At 40.1% G+C, this 19,736-nt stretch overlaps 1 protein-coding gene across 1 annotated transcript in view; it reads left to right on the top strand.

The window, feature by feature from the left end:
• GLDN (gliomedin) overlaps positions 1 to 19,736 on the top strand; it is a 134,077-nt gene that overhangs the window by 69,732 nt on the left and 44,609 nt on the right. The window contains exon 2 of the mRNA XM_003420522.4: positions 16,658 to 16,709. Within this exon, the coding sequence (XP_003420570.1) occupies positions 16,658 to 16,709 (52 nt within the window). The remainder of the gene's footprint in view (positions 1 to 16,657; positions 16,710 to 19,736) is intronic.

Below are 19,736 nucleotides of genomic sequence, written 5' to 3' on the forward strand. Positions count from 1 at the left end.
CTAACAACTAACAACAACAATGATGTTAATGAGGGAAGATGGACGGCAGCTGTGTTAGTGAGACAGGACTCAATCTACAAGACTGGATTGTGTCTTGAGGCAATCTCTTGAGATATAAAGGACATGAGCAAGCAGAGACCGGGGACCTCATACCACCAAGAAAGCAGTGACTAGAGCAGAGGGCGTCCTTTGGACCCAGGGTCCCTGTGCAGAAAAGCTCCTAGTCTGGAGGAAGATTGATGAGACGGCCGACAGAGAGAGAAAGCCTTCCCCTGGAGCTGACACCCTGAATTTGGACTTTTAGCCTACTTTACTGTGAAAAAATAAACTTCTCTTGTTAAAGCTATCCACTTGTGGTATTTCTGTTATAGCAGCACTAGATAACTAAGACAGTCCCCTTATCTCAGTCTCAGGGGACAAAAAACAAAATCAGTTAATGGCTTGGTTTATTTCCCTCCCAACTATTCTCTGTGCTTATATAGACATATCTAGCACTGGGTTTTTTTTTTCTTAGGCATGTGTAGGCATGCAAAAAGGAGCCCTTGTGGCTTTCTCACTGCTAACTGAAAGGCTGGTAGTTCAAACCCACCCAGCAGCTCCACAGAAGAAAGACCTGGTGATTTGCTCTAAAGATTATATCCTAGAAAACCCTATGGGGGCAGTTCTGCTCTGTCACATGGAGTCACTATGAATCAAAAATCGAGTTAACAGCAGGCATGGCAAAGAACCATGGTGGAGGCTAGCGTGGCTGGAGCAGAACAACACAGGAGAGAGTGGTGGGACATGGCTTCTCAGAGGGGAGCAGGGTCATGTCATGGACAATGCCTGACCTTTAAGTCCCCTTCCAACCCCAACATTCTCAAATCCTAAATAAGATTTAAGAAGCCATCTATACTAAGTATGACTCTTAAATTTGACAGTCTAAATTGTGTGACTTTCAGTTTTGACTTTTCTTATTTTTGCCCAAATTGTTAATCACTATTATCGTGGCGGGGGGGGGAGGAGTGAGTTTCTGACTTTTTTATTGCCACAACTCCTTTTCATATCATATGTTTCACCTCAGTACAATCTTAATAACCCAAGTTTGTTAGACGAATCTTCCTGAGTAGGGATTAACTCAATTTCCTGGCAAATATCTAAATTGACGTTTAGCATATAAATGATGCCCAAAGATCAGGAAAAGAAGGCTCCTTCATAGTTACTACAGAAACTGCTCCTAACCCAGACCAATGATTGGTATCAAAGAGAAAGGCTAATTCTCCCTGTTGATGCATCTGTTGTTTCAAACTACCGCTTGGCTGCTATCTTCTCAATGGGCAATTATACTTTTTTTTTTTATATATAATTTTTATTGTGCTTTAAGTGAAAGTTTACAAATCAAGTCAGTCTCTCACACGAAAACCCATATACACCTTGCTACACACTCCCAATTACTCTCCCCCTAATGAGACAGCCTGATTTCTCCCTCCACTCTCTCTTTTCGTGTCCATTTGGCCAGCTTCTAACCCCCTCCACCCTCTCATCTCCTCTCCAGGCAGGAGATGCCAACATAGTCTTAAGTGTCCACCTGATCCAAGAAGCTCACTCCTCACCAGCATCCCTCTCCAACCCATTGTCCAGTCCAATCCATGTCTGAAGAGTTGGCTTCGGGAATGGTTCCTGTCCTGGGACAACAGAAGACCTAGGGGCCATGACCACTGGCTCCTTCTAGTCTCAGTCAGACCATTAAGTCTGGAATTATGAGAATTTGGGGTCTGTATCCCACTGCTCTCCTGCTCCCTCAGGGGTTCTCTGTTGTGTTTCCAGTCAGGGCAGTCATCGGTTGTAGCCAGGCACCATCTACTTCTTCTGGTCTCAGGATGACGTAGTCTCTGGTTCATGTGGCCCTTTCTGTCTCTTGGACTCGTAATTGCCTTGTGTCCTTGGCGTTCTTCATTCTCCTTTGATCCAGGTGGGTTGAGACGAATTGATGCCTCTTAGATGGCTGCTTGCTACCATTTAAGACCCCAGATGCCACTCTTCAAAGTGGGATGTAGAATGTTTTCTTAATAGATTTTATTATGCCAGTTGACTTAGATGTCCCCTGAAACCATGGTCCCCAGACCCCTGCCCCTGCTACACTGGCCTTCAAAGGATTCAGTTTATTCAGGAAACTTCTTTGCTTTTGGTTTAGTCCAATTGTGCTGACCTCCCCTATATTGTGTGCTGTCTTTCCCTTCACCTAAAGTAGTTCTTATCTACTATCTAATTAGTGAATGTCCCTCTCCCACCCTCTTTCCCTCCCCCCTCTCGTAACCATGAAAGAATGTTTTCTTCTCATTTTAAACTATTTCTCAAGTTCTTAGAATAGTGGTCTTATACAATATTTGTCCTTTTGCAACTGACTAATTTCACTCAGCATAATGCCTACCAGGTTCCTCCATCTTGAGAAATGTTTCACAGATTCCTCACTGATCTTTATTTATGTGTAGTATTCCATTGCGTGAATATATCATTATTTATCCATTCATTTGTTGATGGGCACCTTGGTTGCTTCCATCTTTTTGCTATTGTAAGAAGTGCTGCAATAAACATGTGTGTGCATATATCTGTTCATGTAAAGGCTCTTACTTCTCTAGGATATATTCCAAGGAGTGGGATTGCTGGATCCTATGGTAGTTCTATTTCTAGCTTTTTAAGGAAGCACCAAATCAATTTCCAAACTGGTTGTACAATTTGACATTCCCACCAGCAGCGTAGAAGTGTTTCAATCTCTCCACAGGTTCTCCAACATTTATTATTTTGTGTTTTTTGGATTAATGCCAGCCTTGTTGGAGTGAGATGAAATCTCATTGTAGTTTTGATCTGCATTTCTCTAATGACTAATGATCATGAACATTTCCTCATATGTCTGTTAGCTACCTGAATGTCTTCTTTAGTGAAGTGTCTGTTCATATCTTTTGCCCATTTTTTAATTGGGTTGTCTTTTTGTAGTAGAGCTTTTGCAGTATCATGTAGATTTTAGAGATTGGGGCTGATCAGAAATGTCATAGCTAAAAACTTTTTCCCAGCCTATATGTAATCTTTTTACTCTTTTGGTGAAGTCTTTGGATAAGCATAGGTGTTTGATTTTGAGGAGCTCCCAGTTATCTAGTTGCAATTCTGTATTGTTAGTAATGTTTTGTATACTGTTTATGCCATGTATTAGGTCTCCTAGCATTGTCCCTATTTTTTCTTACACGATCTTTATCGTTTTAGATTTTACATTCAGGTCTTTATTCCATTTTGAGTTAGTTTTTGTGCATGGAGTGAGTACGGGTCTTGTTTCATTTTTTTTGCACATCCAATTATGCCAGCACCATTTGTTAAAAAGATTGTCTTTTCCCCATTTAACTGTTTTGGGGCCTTTGTAAAATACCAACTGGACATATGTGGATGGATTTATGTCTGGATTCTCAATTCTGTTCCATTGGTCTATGTCTCTGTTGTTGTACCAGTGCCAGGCTGTTTTGACTACTTTGGTGGTATAATAGGTTCTAAAATTAGGTAAAGTAAGGCCTCCCACTTTGTTCTTCTTTTTCAGTAATTCATTATTTATCCAGGGCCTCTTTCCCTTCCATATGAACTTGGTGATTTGTTTCTCCATCTCATTAAAGAATGTCGTTGGGATTTGGATCGGAATTGCATTAAATGTATAGATTGCTTTTGGTAGAATAGACATTTTTATAATGTTAAGACTTCCTATCCACGAGCAAGGTATGTTCTTCCACTTATGTAAGTCTCTTTTGGCTTATTGCAGAAGTGTACTGTAGTTTTCTTTGTGTCTTTTACCTTTCTGGTAAGATTTATTCCTAAGTATTTTATCTTCTTGGGGCTACTGTAAATGGCAGTGATTTGGTGATTTCCTCTTTGATGTTCTTTTTGTTGGTGTAGAGGAATCCAACTAATTTTCGTATGTTTATCTTGTGTCCCGATACTCTGCTGAATTCTTCTATTACTTTCAGTAGTTTTCTGGAGGATTCCTTAGGGTTTTCTGTGTATAAGATCATGTCATCTGTAAATAGAGATACTTTGACTTCTTCCTTGCCAATCTGGATGCCCTTTATTTCTTTATCTAGCCTAATTGCTCTGGCTAGGACTTCCAGCTCAATGTTGAATAAGAGTGATGATAAAGGACATCCTTGTCCGGTTCCCGATCTCAGTGGGAATGTTTTCAGGCTCTCTCCACGTAGGGTGATGTTGGCTGTTGGCTTTGCATAAATGCCCTTTATTATGTTGAGGAATTTTCCTTCTATTCCTATGTTGCTGAGAGTTTTTATCATGAATGAGTGTTGAACTTTGTCAAACGCCTTTTCTGCATCAATTGATAAAATCATGTGATTCTTGTCTTTTGTTTTATTTCTGTGGTGGATTACATTAATTGTTTTTCTAATGTTGAACGATCCCTGCATACGTGGTATGAATCCCACCTGGTCATGGTGAATTATTTTTTTGATGTTGTTGAATTCTATTGGGTGGAATTTCCTTGAGGATTTTTGCATCTACATTCATGAGGGATAATGTTGTTGTTAGGTGCCTTCAAGTCAGTTCTGACTCATAGCGACCTTATGCAGAACAGAACAAAACACTGCCCAGTCCTGTGCCATCTTTACAGTCGTTGTTATGCTTGAGCTCATTGTTGCAGACACTATTGTCAATCCACCTCGTTGAGGGTCTTCCTCTTTTCCGCTGACCCTGTACTTTCCAAACATGATGTCCTTCTCCAGGGACTGATCCCTCCTGACAACATGTCCAAAGTATGTAAGACGCAGTCTCGCCATCCTTGCTTCTAAGGAGCATTCATGAGGGATATAGGTTTATAATTTTCTTTTCTTGTGGTGTCTTTACCTGGTTTTGGTATCAGGGATATGGTGCTTCATAGAATGAGTTTGGTAGTATTCTGTCCTTTTCTATGCTCTGAAATACCTTTAGTAGTAGTGGTGTTAACTCTTCTCTAAAAGTTTGCTAGAACTTTCCAGTGAAGCCATCTGGACCAGGGCTTTTTTTTTTTTCTTGGGAGTTTTTTGGTTAGTTTTTCAATCTCTTCTTTTGTTATGGGTCTGTTTAGTTGTTTTACCTCTGTTTGTGTTAGTTTAGGTAGGTAATGCGTTTCTAGGAATTCATCCATTGCTTCTAGGTTTTCAAATTTGTTCACGTATAGTTTTTCATAGTAATCTGATATGATTCTTTTAATTTCACTTGGGTCTGTTGTAATATCGCCCATCCCATTCCTTATTCGGTTTATTTGTTTCCTCTCCTGGTTTTTTTATCAGTTTGTCCGGTGGTTTATCAATTTTTTTGATTTTTTCAAAGAACCAGCTTTTGGTCTTGTTAATTCTTTCAATTGTTTTTCTGTTTTCTATTTCATTTAGTTCAGCTCTAATTTTTATTATTTATTTTCTGCTGGTGCTTGTGGGTTTCTTTTGTTGCTCGCTTTCTATTTGTTCAAGTTGTAGGGATAATTCCTTGATTTGGGCCCTTTCTTCTTTTTGGATGTGTGCATTTATTGATATAAATTGGCCTCCGAGCACCACTTTTGCTGTGTCCCAAAGGTTCTGATAGGAAGTGTTTTCATTCTCACTGGATTCTCTAAATTTCTTTATTCCATCCTTAATATCTTCTATAATCCAGCCGTTTTTGAGCCAGTTATTGTTCAGTTTCCAAGTGTTTGATTTCTTTTCCCTGGTCTTCCTGTTATTGATTTCCACTTCTATGGCCTTATGGTCAGAGAAGATGCTTTGTAATATTTTGGTGTTTTGGATTCTGCTAAGGTTTGCTTTATGACCTAATATGTGGTCTATTCTAGAGAATGTTCCCTGTGCACTAGAAAAGAAAGTATACTTGGTTGCTTTTGGGTGGAGTGTTCTGTATATGTCTATGAGGTCAAGTTGGTTGATTGTGGCATTTAGATCTTCTGTGTCTTTATTGAGCTTCTTTCTGGTTGTCCTGTCCTTCACCGAAAGTGCTGTGTAGAAGTTTCCTACTATCATTGTGGAGCTGTCTATCTCACTTTTCAATGCTGATATAGAGTTTGTTTTATTTTTATCTTGCAGTCCTGTCATTGGGTGCATCAATATTTAATATGGTTATATCTTCTTGGTGTATTGTCCCTTTAATCATTATATAGTGTCCTTCCTTATCATTTATGAGGGATTTCACTTTAAAGTCTATTTTTTCAAAAATTGGTATTGCCACTCCTGGTCTCTTTTGATTGTTGTTTGCTTGATATATTTTTTCCATCCTTTGAGTTTTAGTTTGTTTGTGTCTCTAGGTCTAAGGTGTCTGTCTTGTACCCAGTATATAAACGGATCTTGTTTTTTAATCCACTCTGCCACTCTCTGTCCCTTTATTGGTGCATTTAGTCCATTTACATTCAGGGTGATTATGGATAAGTATGAATTTAGTGTTATCATTTTGATGTCCTTTTGTGTGTGTCAACAGTTTCTTTTTCCCACTTGATTCTGCATGCTGAGTAGATTATCTTTATATATTGTCCTTTCCTCATATTTGTTTTTGTTGATTTTTTTCCTCCTGAGTCTCTATTTTTCCCTTGTATTTTATTTTGATGAGTAGGATAGTTTGTCTCCTTTGTGGTTACCTCATTATTTACCACTATTTTTCTAAATTTAAAACTAACTTTTATTTCTTTGTATCGCTGTATCTTCCTCTCCGTAGGGAAGGTGTATGATCACATTTCTTAGTCACTCTTTATTATTTTAATGTTGTCTTCTTTTATATAATAACATCACTGTTACCCTGTTTTGGGATTCTTCTTTTTTTTTTTTTTAATAATCTTGCTTTGCTTTTTTTGGATTTCCCTGTCTGGGTTGACTTCTGGTTGCTCTGCCCAGTGTTCTAGTCTTGGGTCGATACCTGGTATTATTGATTTTCTAACCAAAGAACTCCCTTTAGTATTTCTTGTCCTTTTGGTTTGGTTTTTACGAATTCCCTCAACTTGTCTTCATCTGGAAATGTCTTAATTTCACCTTCATATTTAAGAGACAGTTTTGATGGATATATGATTCTTGGCAGGCAATTTTTTTTCCTTCAGTTTTTTAAATATGTCATCCCATTGCCTTCTTGCCTGCATGGGTTCTGCCGAGTAGTCCGAGCTTATTCTTATTGAATCTCCTTTGTAGGTGACTTTTCATTTATCCCTCGCTGCTCTTATAATTCTCTCTTTATCTTTGGTTTTGGCAAGCTTGCTTATAATATGTCTCGGTGACTTTCTTTTAAGATCTACCTTCTGTGGCATTCGATAAGCATCTTGGATAGATATCTTCTCATCTTTCACAATATCAGGGAAGTTTTCTGCCAACAAATCATCAACAATATTCTCTGTATTTTCTGTTATCCCTCCCTGCTCTTGTACTCAAATCGCTCATAGGTTACTTCTCTTGATAGAGTCCCACATGATTCTTAAGGTTTCTTCATTTTTTAAAATTCTTTTATCAGGTTTTTGTTCAAACATATTAGTGCCAAGTGATTTATCTTCGAGGTCCGAAATTCTAGCTTCTACTTGCTCAATTCTGCTCCTCTGACTTTCTATCAAGTTATCTAATTCTGTAATTTTATTGTTAATCTTCTCAATTTCTGATTGCTGTCTGTCTATGGATTTTTCCAGCTTATTAAACTTTTCATTATGCTCCTGAATAATCTTTCTAATTTCTTTAGTTGCTTTATCTGTGTGTTTCTTGGCTTGTTCTGAGTATTGCCTCATTTCCTTCCTGATGTCTTGAAGGGTTCTGTGTATTAAACTTTTGTATTCTGCATCTGGTAATTCCAGGGATGCACTTGCACCTAGAAGATCCCTGGATTCATTGTTTTGAGAGCTTGTTGAGGTGATCATGGTCTGTTTCTTTATGTGACTTGATATTGACTGTTGTCTCCGAGCCATCTAGTTGTTGTATTAGTTTATGCTTGCTTACTGTGTCATAGCTGCTTGCTTTGTTTTGTTTTGGTATACCCCTGTGGTTTAATTGAGTGAGCAAACTTGATTATTTTCACCTTTGGAGCTCTGGTGTCCTGTCCCCAGCTGGCTAGAGCTGTTATCAGGTATATCAGTCTAGAAGTCCATTCAGTTTTCTTGTATGAGTTCAGTCAGGTTTCCAGGTAGCTGATCACCAAGTGTGTGGTACAGGCTCTGTCCTACAGTCTTAGAGGAGCAGAGGTTGATTGGCCTATATACTGGTATCTGATTGCAGCAGGGAGTCATGCTCTGAACAAGACAGGGGGCTGAGAACTGACCTCCAAGTGTCTCTGAGGAAAATATGTCTCTGTTCCTTACAGCATGCTGGTGGGTAGGTTCTGCAGAGGGACCATGGGTGCCCCAAATTTTTGGTTGTAAGGACTGCGAGGTACCAGTTATCTTTGGACCCCTGTCGCGGGTGGCTGGGTGACCCGAGTGGAGCTACCAGTCCTTAGATCCCTGATGTGGGTAGGTGAGGACCTTGTTTAATAGGTAAAGCAATGTCAAACGTCAAACATCCACTTCTCCACCACACAGCTGAAATGGTAGGAGTTTGCCAACAAGGGCCTATTCTCCCAAAATAGGCCCACACAGGTCCATGCAGAAGGGAAAGGTGCTCAAGGTCCATGGACAGTTTATGCCTGGACAGGAGCTGCTTCTGTCTTGAGCTCCTCCAGTTAATGGAGCTAGCAATTTATCTTTGCTCCCCACTTGCAAATTTTTTCTTTCCCCAAAGCGGGGAGGATGACTCTAGGTGCTCACCAGGGTCTATCTCAGGCCCAGGGATTCAGCCACTGAAGCTGGCTTTGGGGTGGGGGGGGGGCACGGTAAAATATACACACGTACTTAGCTTTTACCAAAAGCGCCATTCTCCTCAGGTTCCAGAGGTGTGAGTGGGCTGTGTGGCTGTCTTCTTCTCCCTGAGGAAACTGCGCCCAAATGCTAGTACCAGCCTGCTGCCGCCGCTGCCTCTCCAGAAATGGTGCCTGAGGGCTCCCCGTGATTCAGGTCCTGTAACTCCTCTCCACTTCCTCTTCCTCCCCCTGCCCCGCAGTTCATTGTCTAAGCTTGTCTTTGATGCTCAGGGCTCCCAGCTTGTCAGAAATATACTCGTTTCACTTGTTTTTTTCAGGTCTTTGTTGTAAAGAGGGCTCGACAGAAGCATCTGTCTATTCTGCCATCTTGGCTCCACCTCCAATTATACATTTTTAAAGACAATAAATTTTTCCATAGTGCAGCTGATTGCATTCATTTGTGAAAATGACTAAAAACAGCAAATCGATTTTTTTTTCTGTCTGGTTACTTTAAGATAACCATCAGAGCCACAACAGAAAGGACTCAGAACACCTGGCATTAAGCCCAGCTCTTCTACTCAAAAGCTGTATGACCTCAAGTAATTTAGCCACATTTATAAACCTCTATTTTCTTACCTGTAGAAAAGGGAGAATAATACTGCCCAATATACTTTAGCTCCATGATTTGTTGGGTGTGTTCGAGGAGGAGTACAAAGAATGCTTCCAAGATATCTGTAAGTTTCTAGATCTTAAGCTGTGCTGAGGTGTACGCGTGTTTGCTTTATGATTAATCTTTAAATTGTTCATACATATTTTATATATTTGTGGTTATGATATACTTCACAATAAATTTCTGAAGCAGTAAATAAATATCTGTTCACACACTTGAAAAAATCTAAATAAAAGCCAGTTGCCATCAACTGTGACTCATTGTGAGCCTAGGTGTGTCAGAGTAGAACTGCGCTCCACAGGGTTTTTAATGGGTTATTTCTCAGAAGTAGATCACCAAGGCTTTCTTCTGAGGTTCCTATGGCTGAGCTCAAACCACCAACCTTTTTGTTAGCTGCTGAACATGTATACCATTTTCACCAAGGACTTTTAAAAGTAAATGCAGTATGTTTTCCCCTGGAGCTCCAGCAAACAGAATAAGCCTAGATAGAAGACAAAATAATTTTCCCTCAAATAAATAAACTTTCTTTATAAAAATAATTTGATTGAAAGAGTAATCAGTGAAAATTCTGAACAAGACTAAAGGGCATATCATGCTTAATATGGCTTCCTCCAACCTTAGCCCTCCAGTCCCCCTCACTCAAGGCTTTTTAGATCTCTTTCCAGAAATACTTGAGGCATGTATAAGCATGTGCATGTGCACCAATTTCTCACAGGAATGGAGCATGTTATACAAGTTGCTCTCTACTTTGCACTTTTTCATTTATCTTGGAGATCTTTCAGTTGTCAAAGAGCAAACTGAAGTCTGTTAAAATTAAAGCAGAGATTTATTGAAGGAATAAAGCAATCTGGATTGGGCAGTGCTTCATGAGGATTCACCAAAGACTCCAGCAAAAGGAATTTTTTACAAAGTTTAAGTATAGAAAATTCAGGAACTTACAAAGAAAAAAATTTAATTGGTCCACACAAAACCATGCTTTAACAGACACCAGACAATTATGAGATCCCTTCAGCACTGTTTTGTTAATCATAAAGTTTGAGTCAGTTAACTTCTTGCTAACCTATGGATATTTTGGGGGCCAGACTGAGTGAATATCTTTCCTGGGAGCATGCTGTGAGAGGTAGGGAGGGGAGTGAAGCCCACAGGCTTCCTGAGACATTCTGACTAGCTGACTTTTGAGAGTCATCTTAGAATGAGAAGTAAACAACAAAAATGGAGTCTAGACTACATCTTTGACAGAAGCCTCTCCTTATGCCAAGCGCCTAGGTTTTTGGAGCTCCTTCACAATCCCATCTTCTGATAAAGAGTTTCTATAGGAATTTGCCAATCACTATTATAAGTGTGACTTTTTCTGCATGGACTTATTTTCCTTGAATTTGTTAGATGGCAGCCTATTTAAAATAGGCTTTTAAGACATATACGATCTTCGTGAAAGGCAGGTGGGCACCATCTGCTCAATCTTTGCCATGCTATGGACCTCTGCTTCTGTGACATTTTTAAAAGGGTGTGTAAGAGCAGGAGCAAATTAATAGGAATACTTGGCAGAGAGGGACATCAGCCAAGGTGAAGTGCCAAACTATTCTGTAAGGAATTGCTGTTTCTTCAAAATACATGATTTTTTGCATAACAAGTAGTGTTGCATTGTGAGTAGAAGCATTTGATAAGTATTTCATAAAACATTTGATTAATCCTGTAATGATTAAGAGAATGAATCCAATTTGTAAAATTTAATGGAGCCAAGACCCAATTTCAATAGGTAGTTGTCTTAGCCATCTAATGCACCTATAACAGAAATACCACAAGTTGATGGCTTCAACAGAATATTATTCTCTTGCAGTCTAGTAGGCTAGAAGTGCAAATTCAGGGAATCAGCTCCAAAGGAAGTCTTTCTCTTTGTCAGCTCTGGAGGAAGGTCCTTGTCATGAATCTTCCCCTGGTCTAGGAGCTTCTCAGCAGAGGTACCCCAGGCCCGAAGGACGTGCTCTTCTTCTGGCATTACTTTCTTGGTGGTATGGGGTCCCCATGTGTCTCCGCTTGCTTCCCTCTTTTATATCTCAAAGAGATTGACTTAAGACACAACCTAATCTTGTACGTTGAGTCCTGCCTCATTAACATAACTGCGGCTAATCCTACCTCATCAGTATCACAGAGGCAGGATTTACAACATACAGGAAAATCATATCAGATGACAAAATGATGGACAATCACATAATTCTGGGAAACATGGCCTAACCAAGTTGACACACATTTATGGGGGACACAATTCAATCCATAGCAGTAAAAAAAAGTAGTCAACTAAAAATCAAGAAAAGAGAGGTTGGACATAGGGGGTAGTTGAAGCCATGTAGCTTTCTTGTGGACTTATTTAAGATCTTGTTCTACTTTTCCTGATGTATTTCTCCAAGTACAAGTGGTATTAGCAACTGCACAAACTCCTCCATGTCGTACTAGAAAAAATCAAGGACAATTCTATGATCCAACACAACTTTAACAAGAGAGTTTAAAGATTTTTGTTGGCCTTCTATGCTGTCAGCTAGTTCATTAGTTATCTGGAGTATATCTGGACTATGAAGGAGCTCCAAAAATCTAGGTGCTGGGCATAAGGAGAGGCCCATGCCAAAAATGTAGGCTGGACTTCATTTTTGTTGTTTTCTGATCATTCTGACCTTACTCTCTAAAGTCAGCTAGCCAGAATACTTCAGAAAGCCTTTAGGCTCCCTTCACCTTCCTTCCTCTCACAGCATGCTCCCAGGAAGAATATTCACACAGGCTGGACCCAAAAATATCCATATACTATCAAGAAGTGAACTGATTCAAACTTTACGATTAACAAAACAATGCTTAGAGGGTCTCATGATTGTCTGGTGTCTGTTACAGCATAATTTTGTAAATGTCAACCAATCAGAATTTTTCCTTGTAAGTTACTGAATTTTCTATACTTAAACTCTGTGAAAAATTCCTTTTGCTGGAGTTCTTGGTGAATCTTCACCAAGGGAAAGCCATATGTGGGGGCAATGTGAAATTCCTTTCTGGGACTCCTGCCTGATATATGGACAAGCACTATAGCTCTGCTACCTGGTTGTACCTAGATGTGTGGCATAATCTTGCTAAGGACAGTCTGGATAATATGTGGCCACTTTGAAGTTTTGTTTGTTTGCAGGAAATTAAAAAAATAAAGGCTCCTGAATTAAGCAGACACAATGGGATGCCTATTTTAATTGGTAATTTGAAGCCTATAGGAGATGTGATGAGAATAAAATCACTTCCCTTCAAGATAATGTTTCTAAATTAAACAAAATAAGGAAATGCAATGTCGAATTTCTGTTCCAACTACCCAAGTTGTCCTGGGACCATCTACTCCTTTGCCAGCTGCCTTTATTTTGTATCCTCCTCTGCCTTCTTACTCCTCTGATACTATTAAAGATTCCTCTGATAACACTAACACTTTGCCTGAATTTCCATTTTCCCCTTAAGAATCTATTCCCAAAATGCCTTTTAAAATCTGTCCCTCTGCAGATATTGAGGATCCTCCCGAAATTACTTTTACTCCTTAGGCACACTCAGAATTACATAAAATTGCTAAAAACCATTGCCATCAATTTGATTCTGACTCATAGAGACCTTATAGGACAGAGTAGAACTGCCCCCATAGAGTTTCCCAGGAGTGCCTGGTGGATTCAAACTGTCAACCCTTTGGTTAGCAGCCATAACACTTAGCCAGTACACCACAAGGGTTTCCAAAATTGCTAAAGTTTCCCAAAACTGTGGGACAATCATGAAAGTTTGCTGAGGAGTTTAGAATACCTTATTGAGGCTTACCAGCTTGGACTCCCTGATTTATATCAACTAATTCAAAAAAAAAAATTTTTTTTTTTTAATTCACATGATAACTGGGCCAGAGGAGGACCAATTGTGGTTAGAACAGGCTGAATGGAGAAATCCCAAGGATAGTTTACCTCTAGACCTAAATAGAACAGCCACCCAACTGTTATATTCTTGGGCTATCGGTAAAAGATTGCTAGAGGCTATTCTAAAGGCTTTTGTCCCAATAATAGAAATGACAAAAATTCACTCTTGCATACAAAACAAAGGTGAAAGTGTTCACAATTACAAGACCATATTATTTCAAAAGTTTGCTAGACATTCTAGAATTGATCCGTCATTCCTGGGGCTATAGGCCTTTTAATGCAGTATTTATATCTGACTTCAAATCTGAACTTTCTGCCCCAATAAAAAGGTATCGACTAGATTGAAAAACAGCTCCCATTGCCTGAGCTGAGCAGTTTAGCTCACTAACTTTCTCAGACCTTGGAGACTAAACAAACCTCCGAGGCAAATAAGTTAATGGCCTTATGATTACAACAATTGCAACCTCCTAACCAGCAAGATAAATCTAAGCACTTCGGAGGTACTAAACCTGGTACTTGGAATTATTGCAAAAAACCCAGGCATTGGAAAAAAGATTACTATAATTTAAAGAACAGTCAAAAGAAACAGCTTGAGCCAGAGATCCTTCAAGCAGATATGGAATATAGGGCCTCTGGGAACACAACAAGGGCGTTTTCTATGCTGGCATTTGATCTGCAAGGAAAAACTACCATGCACATTAAATAAGAACCTTGTGGGTTGGGTAATGGGGCCGCCCTCTCTGCAATTAACCATACATGTTTATAAAAGCCCCTGCCCCAGAGTAAAAACCTGTTCTGATATCCCTTGGCCCTGTTAAAGATTTACATCTCTTTCAGCTTATCCCTAATAACTGAACTGAACCAAACCATTGCCGTCGAGTTGATTCCGACTCATAGCGATCCTATAGGTCAGAGTAGAACTGCCTCATAGAGTTTCCAAGGAGTGCCTGGTGGACTTGAACTACCAACCTTTTGGTTAGCAGCTGTAGCACTTAACGGCTACACCACCAGGGTTCCACTCCTGTTAATTTGTTGGGCCAAGACCTTTTGTCTAGATGAGTCTGCCATTTATAATTTTCAGAAAAAGGGCAAATATTATTAAGCTTGCCAGACTCCCCTCCCCCCCACACACACACAAAAAAAACCTTTAATGAGGGATCCAAATCAGAACTAATTCAAAGGGAAAAAGTTATTTGCTGTTTGCAAAAATTAGTAATGCACAAAGGCAGTTTAACCCCTTCTAATCCATTTCCCTCCCACCTTTTTTTTTTTTTTTTATCAATTCCTAAAACCTTATGGGCTACCACATCTACAATATGGAACAAATTTTATCAACAGAATCAATTCAAATCCAGGTAGACATCTCTAAGCCTTTACTGAGACTCTCAGTACCCCATTAAACAAGAAACTAAAGAGGGATTATTCCCTATTATTTAGTACTTCCTTTCTAATTGTTCTTGTTCCCTGCACCAGTCCTTGTAATACCCCTGTACTGCCTGTTGAGAAACCAAACAACAGAGGCTGAAGGTCTGTTCAGGATTTTCAGGCTATCACCTGAATTGTTATTCCTATATTTCCAGTAATTCCTAACCCTCATTTATTACTTTCTAATGCTTCTCCAGATGCTACATATTTTATAGAAATTGTTCTTTGTAGCGCTTTCTTCAATATTCCTATACACTTGGAGAGGCCATATTTGTTTTTCTTCACCTAAGAAAATCAACAACTTGCCTAAACTATAATGCCAGGGGTTTTCTTGAATCTTCTGCTTACTTTTCTCAAATCTTATGTGCAGAATTGCAACCCTTACAATCTGCAAACGAATCCATGCTGCTGCAATATGCTGATGATTTACTGATCTGTTCTGCCTCGCAACAGGCTTGCTATCTTGTTAAAACATTTAGCTGCTGGAGGGAATAAAGTTCCTAAAGAAAAACTACAACTGGCCCAGCCTTCTGTTAAGTATTTAGGCCATTTGATGTCTGCAGATGACATTTCTATTGATCCTAAAACTAAAGAAGCCATTTTTGCTTTTCCTATCCTCAAAACTAAGAAAAAACTGTGAGTTTCTGGGTCTTTGTGGCTACTGTAAAACTTGGATTTGAAATTTCTCCTTGTTGGCTCAACTTCTATATAAATATTTAAAAGCCTTCAAACAAGATTCTTCCCAAATTACACCAGTGGGTCAGGAAGCTGTAACTAAACTAAAAGAAGTTCCAGCAAACACATCTGCACTACGAAACAAATCTAGGTGATAGGAAAGCTTTCCTATCACGTAGATTTTTCCCTGTTTGTACATGAAGCCTCTGGAAATGCTTTAGCCATTTTAATCCAAGAATGTAATTATCAGAAGCTAATAAACTATTACAATCTGAAGCTTGACCCTGTAACTAAACAGTACCCTCCCTGGCTCAGGGCTATTGCTGCCAAAGAAAAGATTACCCTGATTTCTAATAAATAATCATAAACTAAACAAATTAACTTTAGAAAATTTAATAAGAAAAACAACAATTATCTAAAATTGAGGAAATTGAATATTGGAAGAAAGCAGACTGTTCCCAGGATCCCAGAACCAAAGCCTCATCAGAAGCTTGTCTTACCTAAATCATTTCATGTCCCTGTGTTGAAAGCTCTCCATGAAGGATTCCATTCTGATGAGATATGTTGACGAAATTTTGAAGAAATACTGGTGGGGACAATTTGTTGAGGGCACTGAATATGTTGTCTCGCATTTCTCTATTTGTTCCCACTATAACCCATGCAAAGTTTTTCTTGGAAAATACCTATTACCTTCAGAGCCTATGCTTGAATGGCAATTAGATTTTATCCAGCTCCCACCTTCAAAATGTTATAAATATGTATTAGATTGATGATGTAGGTAGAAGAGCTGCTGATAGCAAATATCTTTAGCTCTTTGAAGGGTTTCTTTTCAGTTTTAGTTTACTATTTTTCTCAGAAGGAGCCCTGGCAGTGCAGTGGTTAAGTGCTCGGCTGCTAACCCGAAAGGTAGGCAGTTCAAACCCAGCAGCCACTCTGCAAGAACAAGATGTGGTAGTCTGCTTCTGTCTGTAAAGATGACAGCCTTGGAAGCCCTGTGGGGCAGTTCTACTCTGTCCTGTAGGGTCACTATTAGTCAGAATCGACTCGAGGGCAACGAGTTTATTTTTCTCAGACATCTGCCCTCCGTATTCTCCTGAAGTACTCTGTGAGTTTTTATCATTGCTCTCTGCTTGTGAATAAAAGGCAAGTTCCAGGCCCACTTACTGTGCTTCTATTAACCCCCCTCTCTCCCCTGCAGGTCCGAGTAATGGTAGACCTGTGCAACAGCACCAAGGGCATCTGCCTGACAGGTAGGCCAGCTGCTGACAGGAGTCTACGGACATAGGGAACACATGTGCTAGCCAAAGGGCCAGAGACAGAATGAACACCTAGGTGCATTTTAAGTTATAAAAATACATGTTAGCTTACTTTCACCAGATGTTTGTAATATGCTGAAAATCCATTGTAATGTAATTATGAAAAATATTTTCAGTATTGCTGTAGAAATAGAGCCATGGAAAATAACTTGGACTGTGGTAATTAGAAACGTGTGGTACGTTGAACCAGGGCCATTGGTGTTTTCCTTATTCCCATTAGTTTAAAAGAAAAGAACAAGACCTCACTAAGTGGTAGAATTCTTTTAACCAGAGAAGGAATAAATTTTCTACATCATACCTACAGCTCAAAAGGTAAGCTCTGAAGGCAAACTGCTAATTAGTCAAGAAAACAAGCTGTAGGAAGAATCTTCTGTGTGGTGCCTACCAAGTCCTGGTGGGACAAGAGGTTGGTCATACCTCCCCTTCTTTAGGCCAATACTTCATTAAAATGAATCAAGCACAAATAGAAAGGAGGGAAGGAATGAATTACACAAACACATCAAACACTGGGACCAGGAATGGCTGGTAGATGAGGGTAGGCTGGGGAGTGGTTGTGATGTGATCATCTGTACCTGAAGGAGTCCCTGGTTGGTGCAAAGGGTTAAGCACTCAGCTACTAACCAAAAAGTTAGTGGTTTGAATCCACCCAGAGGGCCCTCAGAAGAAAGCCCATAGTGATCTACTTCCAAAGGATGACAGCTATTGAAAACCTTATGTAGCACAATTCTACTCTGAAATACTATAAGGTCACTATGAGTTGGAATCAATTGGATGGCAACAGGTCTAGTATTTTTCGAGTCTGATAGGGACCTCTATAGTGCTTAAGGGGAAGTGCCTGCCTCCTGCCTTCTGGAGGTAGGGGCAAGAGAAAACACAGACCTCAACACAGTAACCCCACTGGTCACTCCCCAGGCCAGAGAAGGTTGTCGCCAGGTCCTGGGCATCTACAGAGCCTGGCTCCAAGACACTGAACATCCTGCCCCTCCAAATGGGGTGTGGCTTTCTAAGAAAACGGGGAAATTATTTCCGCATTAAAACAGTCTATTATGGAATGGAAGCACAATTCCGATGGACTTTAAAAGATAACCACAAGACTTTGAAGCCTTGGAAAGCTTTTGTTGGGCCATGTCAGTCTATGGCCCCAGGCTCTGGGGAGGCCTGGTCCATGCTTCACAGGGTTACTTACTCTGATTGAATTTGAGAAACTCCACAGTGTCTGTATCTAGTTGTAAGGAACCCCACCTCTTTCTGCAATATTCCTTTTTTTTTTTTTTTTTTTTTTACTACCTCTCACAACCTGCCAGCATTAGGAATGCTTTACCTGTGCTGAATGAGTAAACCTGGGAGTTCTGTCAGTGAGTAAATGGAGGGTGGAGCTGGTAACAAAGGCACTTCCCTCAGGAATCCCAGAGCTCACATCTGACTTTCACTTTGGCCTCAGAGAGAAAAGCTGTAATCCTGTGGCTACTTGGAAAATGCTAATTGAATTACTCAAACAACAGTTCTGCCCTCACAGAAAATTAAATGTCTTCAGAGCAGCTTGGTTCTTTATTCTGAAACCTTTGTGGCTTAAGCACCGTTCTTCCATCTTTGTAAGTCCCTTTTCAGAGTTCCCGCAGAGTGTGACGGTAATGAGTGCTAGAGAAATGTTCAGATGGATGGAATTACAGGCACAAAAGCCTTGTTGAGAGGTAAAGGAAAAGCCTCTTCCTTTTTGATTTTTGTAGTGATAGAATGAGAGCTGGGCTTTTCAGTGAATGTGCCAAAGTGATGGAATTACTGAGACCACTCAGGGGAGATTGTGGGGAGAGGGGATCGAATCTGGCTGGATCTAAGCTGAGGTAGTTATTCTTTGGTACCTCCGAATGCTTTTTGAAAGCCAGCACTTTCTCCTTTCATGCCAACTTGAAAAAATTGGGCCTTCTTTTACCCAGAAACCTTTTCAATTAAAACTTAGGTGCGAAAAGTACAAGTTGGAAAGTGAGATGGTGCCTTAGGGTGGGCCAAACTGCCTGCATTGGTAAGGGAATGGACAATATGACCCAGGACTGAGCTGAGCCACTCAGGGGGGCTGATGGGGGAGGAGGACAGAGCCTTGGCCCTGAGCTGCAGGAGGAGCAGATAGATGGAAGAGCCCCAAAAAGATGCCAAACAGAAGGGGTCACCAGGGCAGACCCCTGGGCTTAGGGCAGCAAGATCTACGTTTACACTGGATTCATCTTTGAAAAAGCAGCACTTGTAACTTGAGGCTAGTCCAGCTGTAAGCCTGAAACCCCATTCCTGCTCCTTTTCCTGTACTCAGCAGGGTTTGCTGTGGCGATAAGCACAGATACTGGGAAGTTTTGTGTAACTTATGATCTGTCAGGTGTTTGCAAGTGCAGAGTTTGTCAGACAACCTATGCTTTTCTGGGTGCATCTTACCCTTGAGCCCAGCTTTCTTTGGGGTCCTAACAGGATGTCTTTTGGAAGAGCAGGTATCTTGAAGAAGGCAGGTTGTCAGGTTAACTTCACTTACAGTGGCCTCTGCATATGAATGTGCTGGAAAATCACTAAGCCGTCACATTGCTGAATTGCTTGTTGGGCAGAAGCACTTCAAATACACAGTGCCCATTCCCCTTGCAGCCAAGTGACTCTAACCCAGAGATGGTAGCTGCCACCACTGCCTTAATATACCCAGGGAGACATCAATAATGGATCACACTCATAATGGGGGAGGAACAATTAGGAAAAGGAGGGTGAGAATTGTCATGCAACTTGAAGAATGTAATCAATGTCACTGAATTGTACATGTAGAAATTTTTGAACTGGTGAATGTTCTGCTGTATATATTCTCAACAACAACAATAAAAATAATAGTGGATCACAGTGGCTACCAAGTGTGGCCTCATGTCATTCTTTTCTGGTGTTTCAGAAAGCTACTGCTAATTCATGGGAATCAGCACTTGAAATAAAACCTATTTG

This window comes from Loxodonta africana, chromosome 12 (genome assembly GCF_030014295.1).
Source record: "Loxodonta africana isolate mLoxAfr1 chromosome 12, mLoxAfr1.hap2, whole genome shotgun sequence".
NCBI lineage: Eukaryota > Metazoa > Chordata > Mammalia > Proboscidea > Elephantidae > Loxodonta > Loxodonta africana.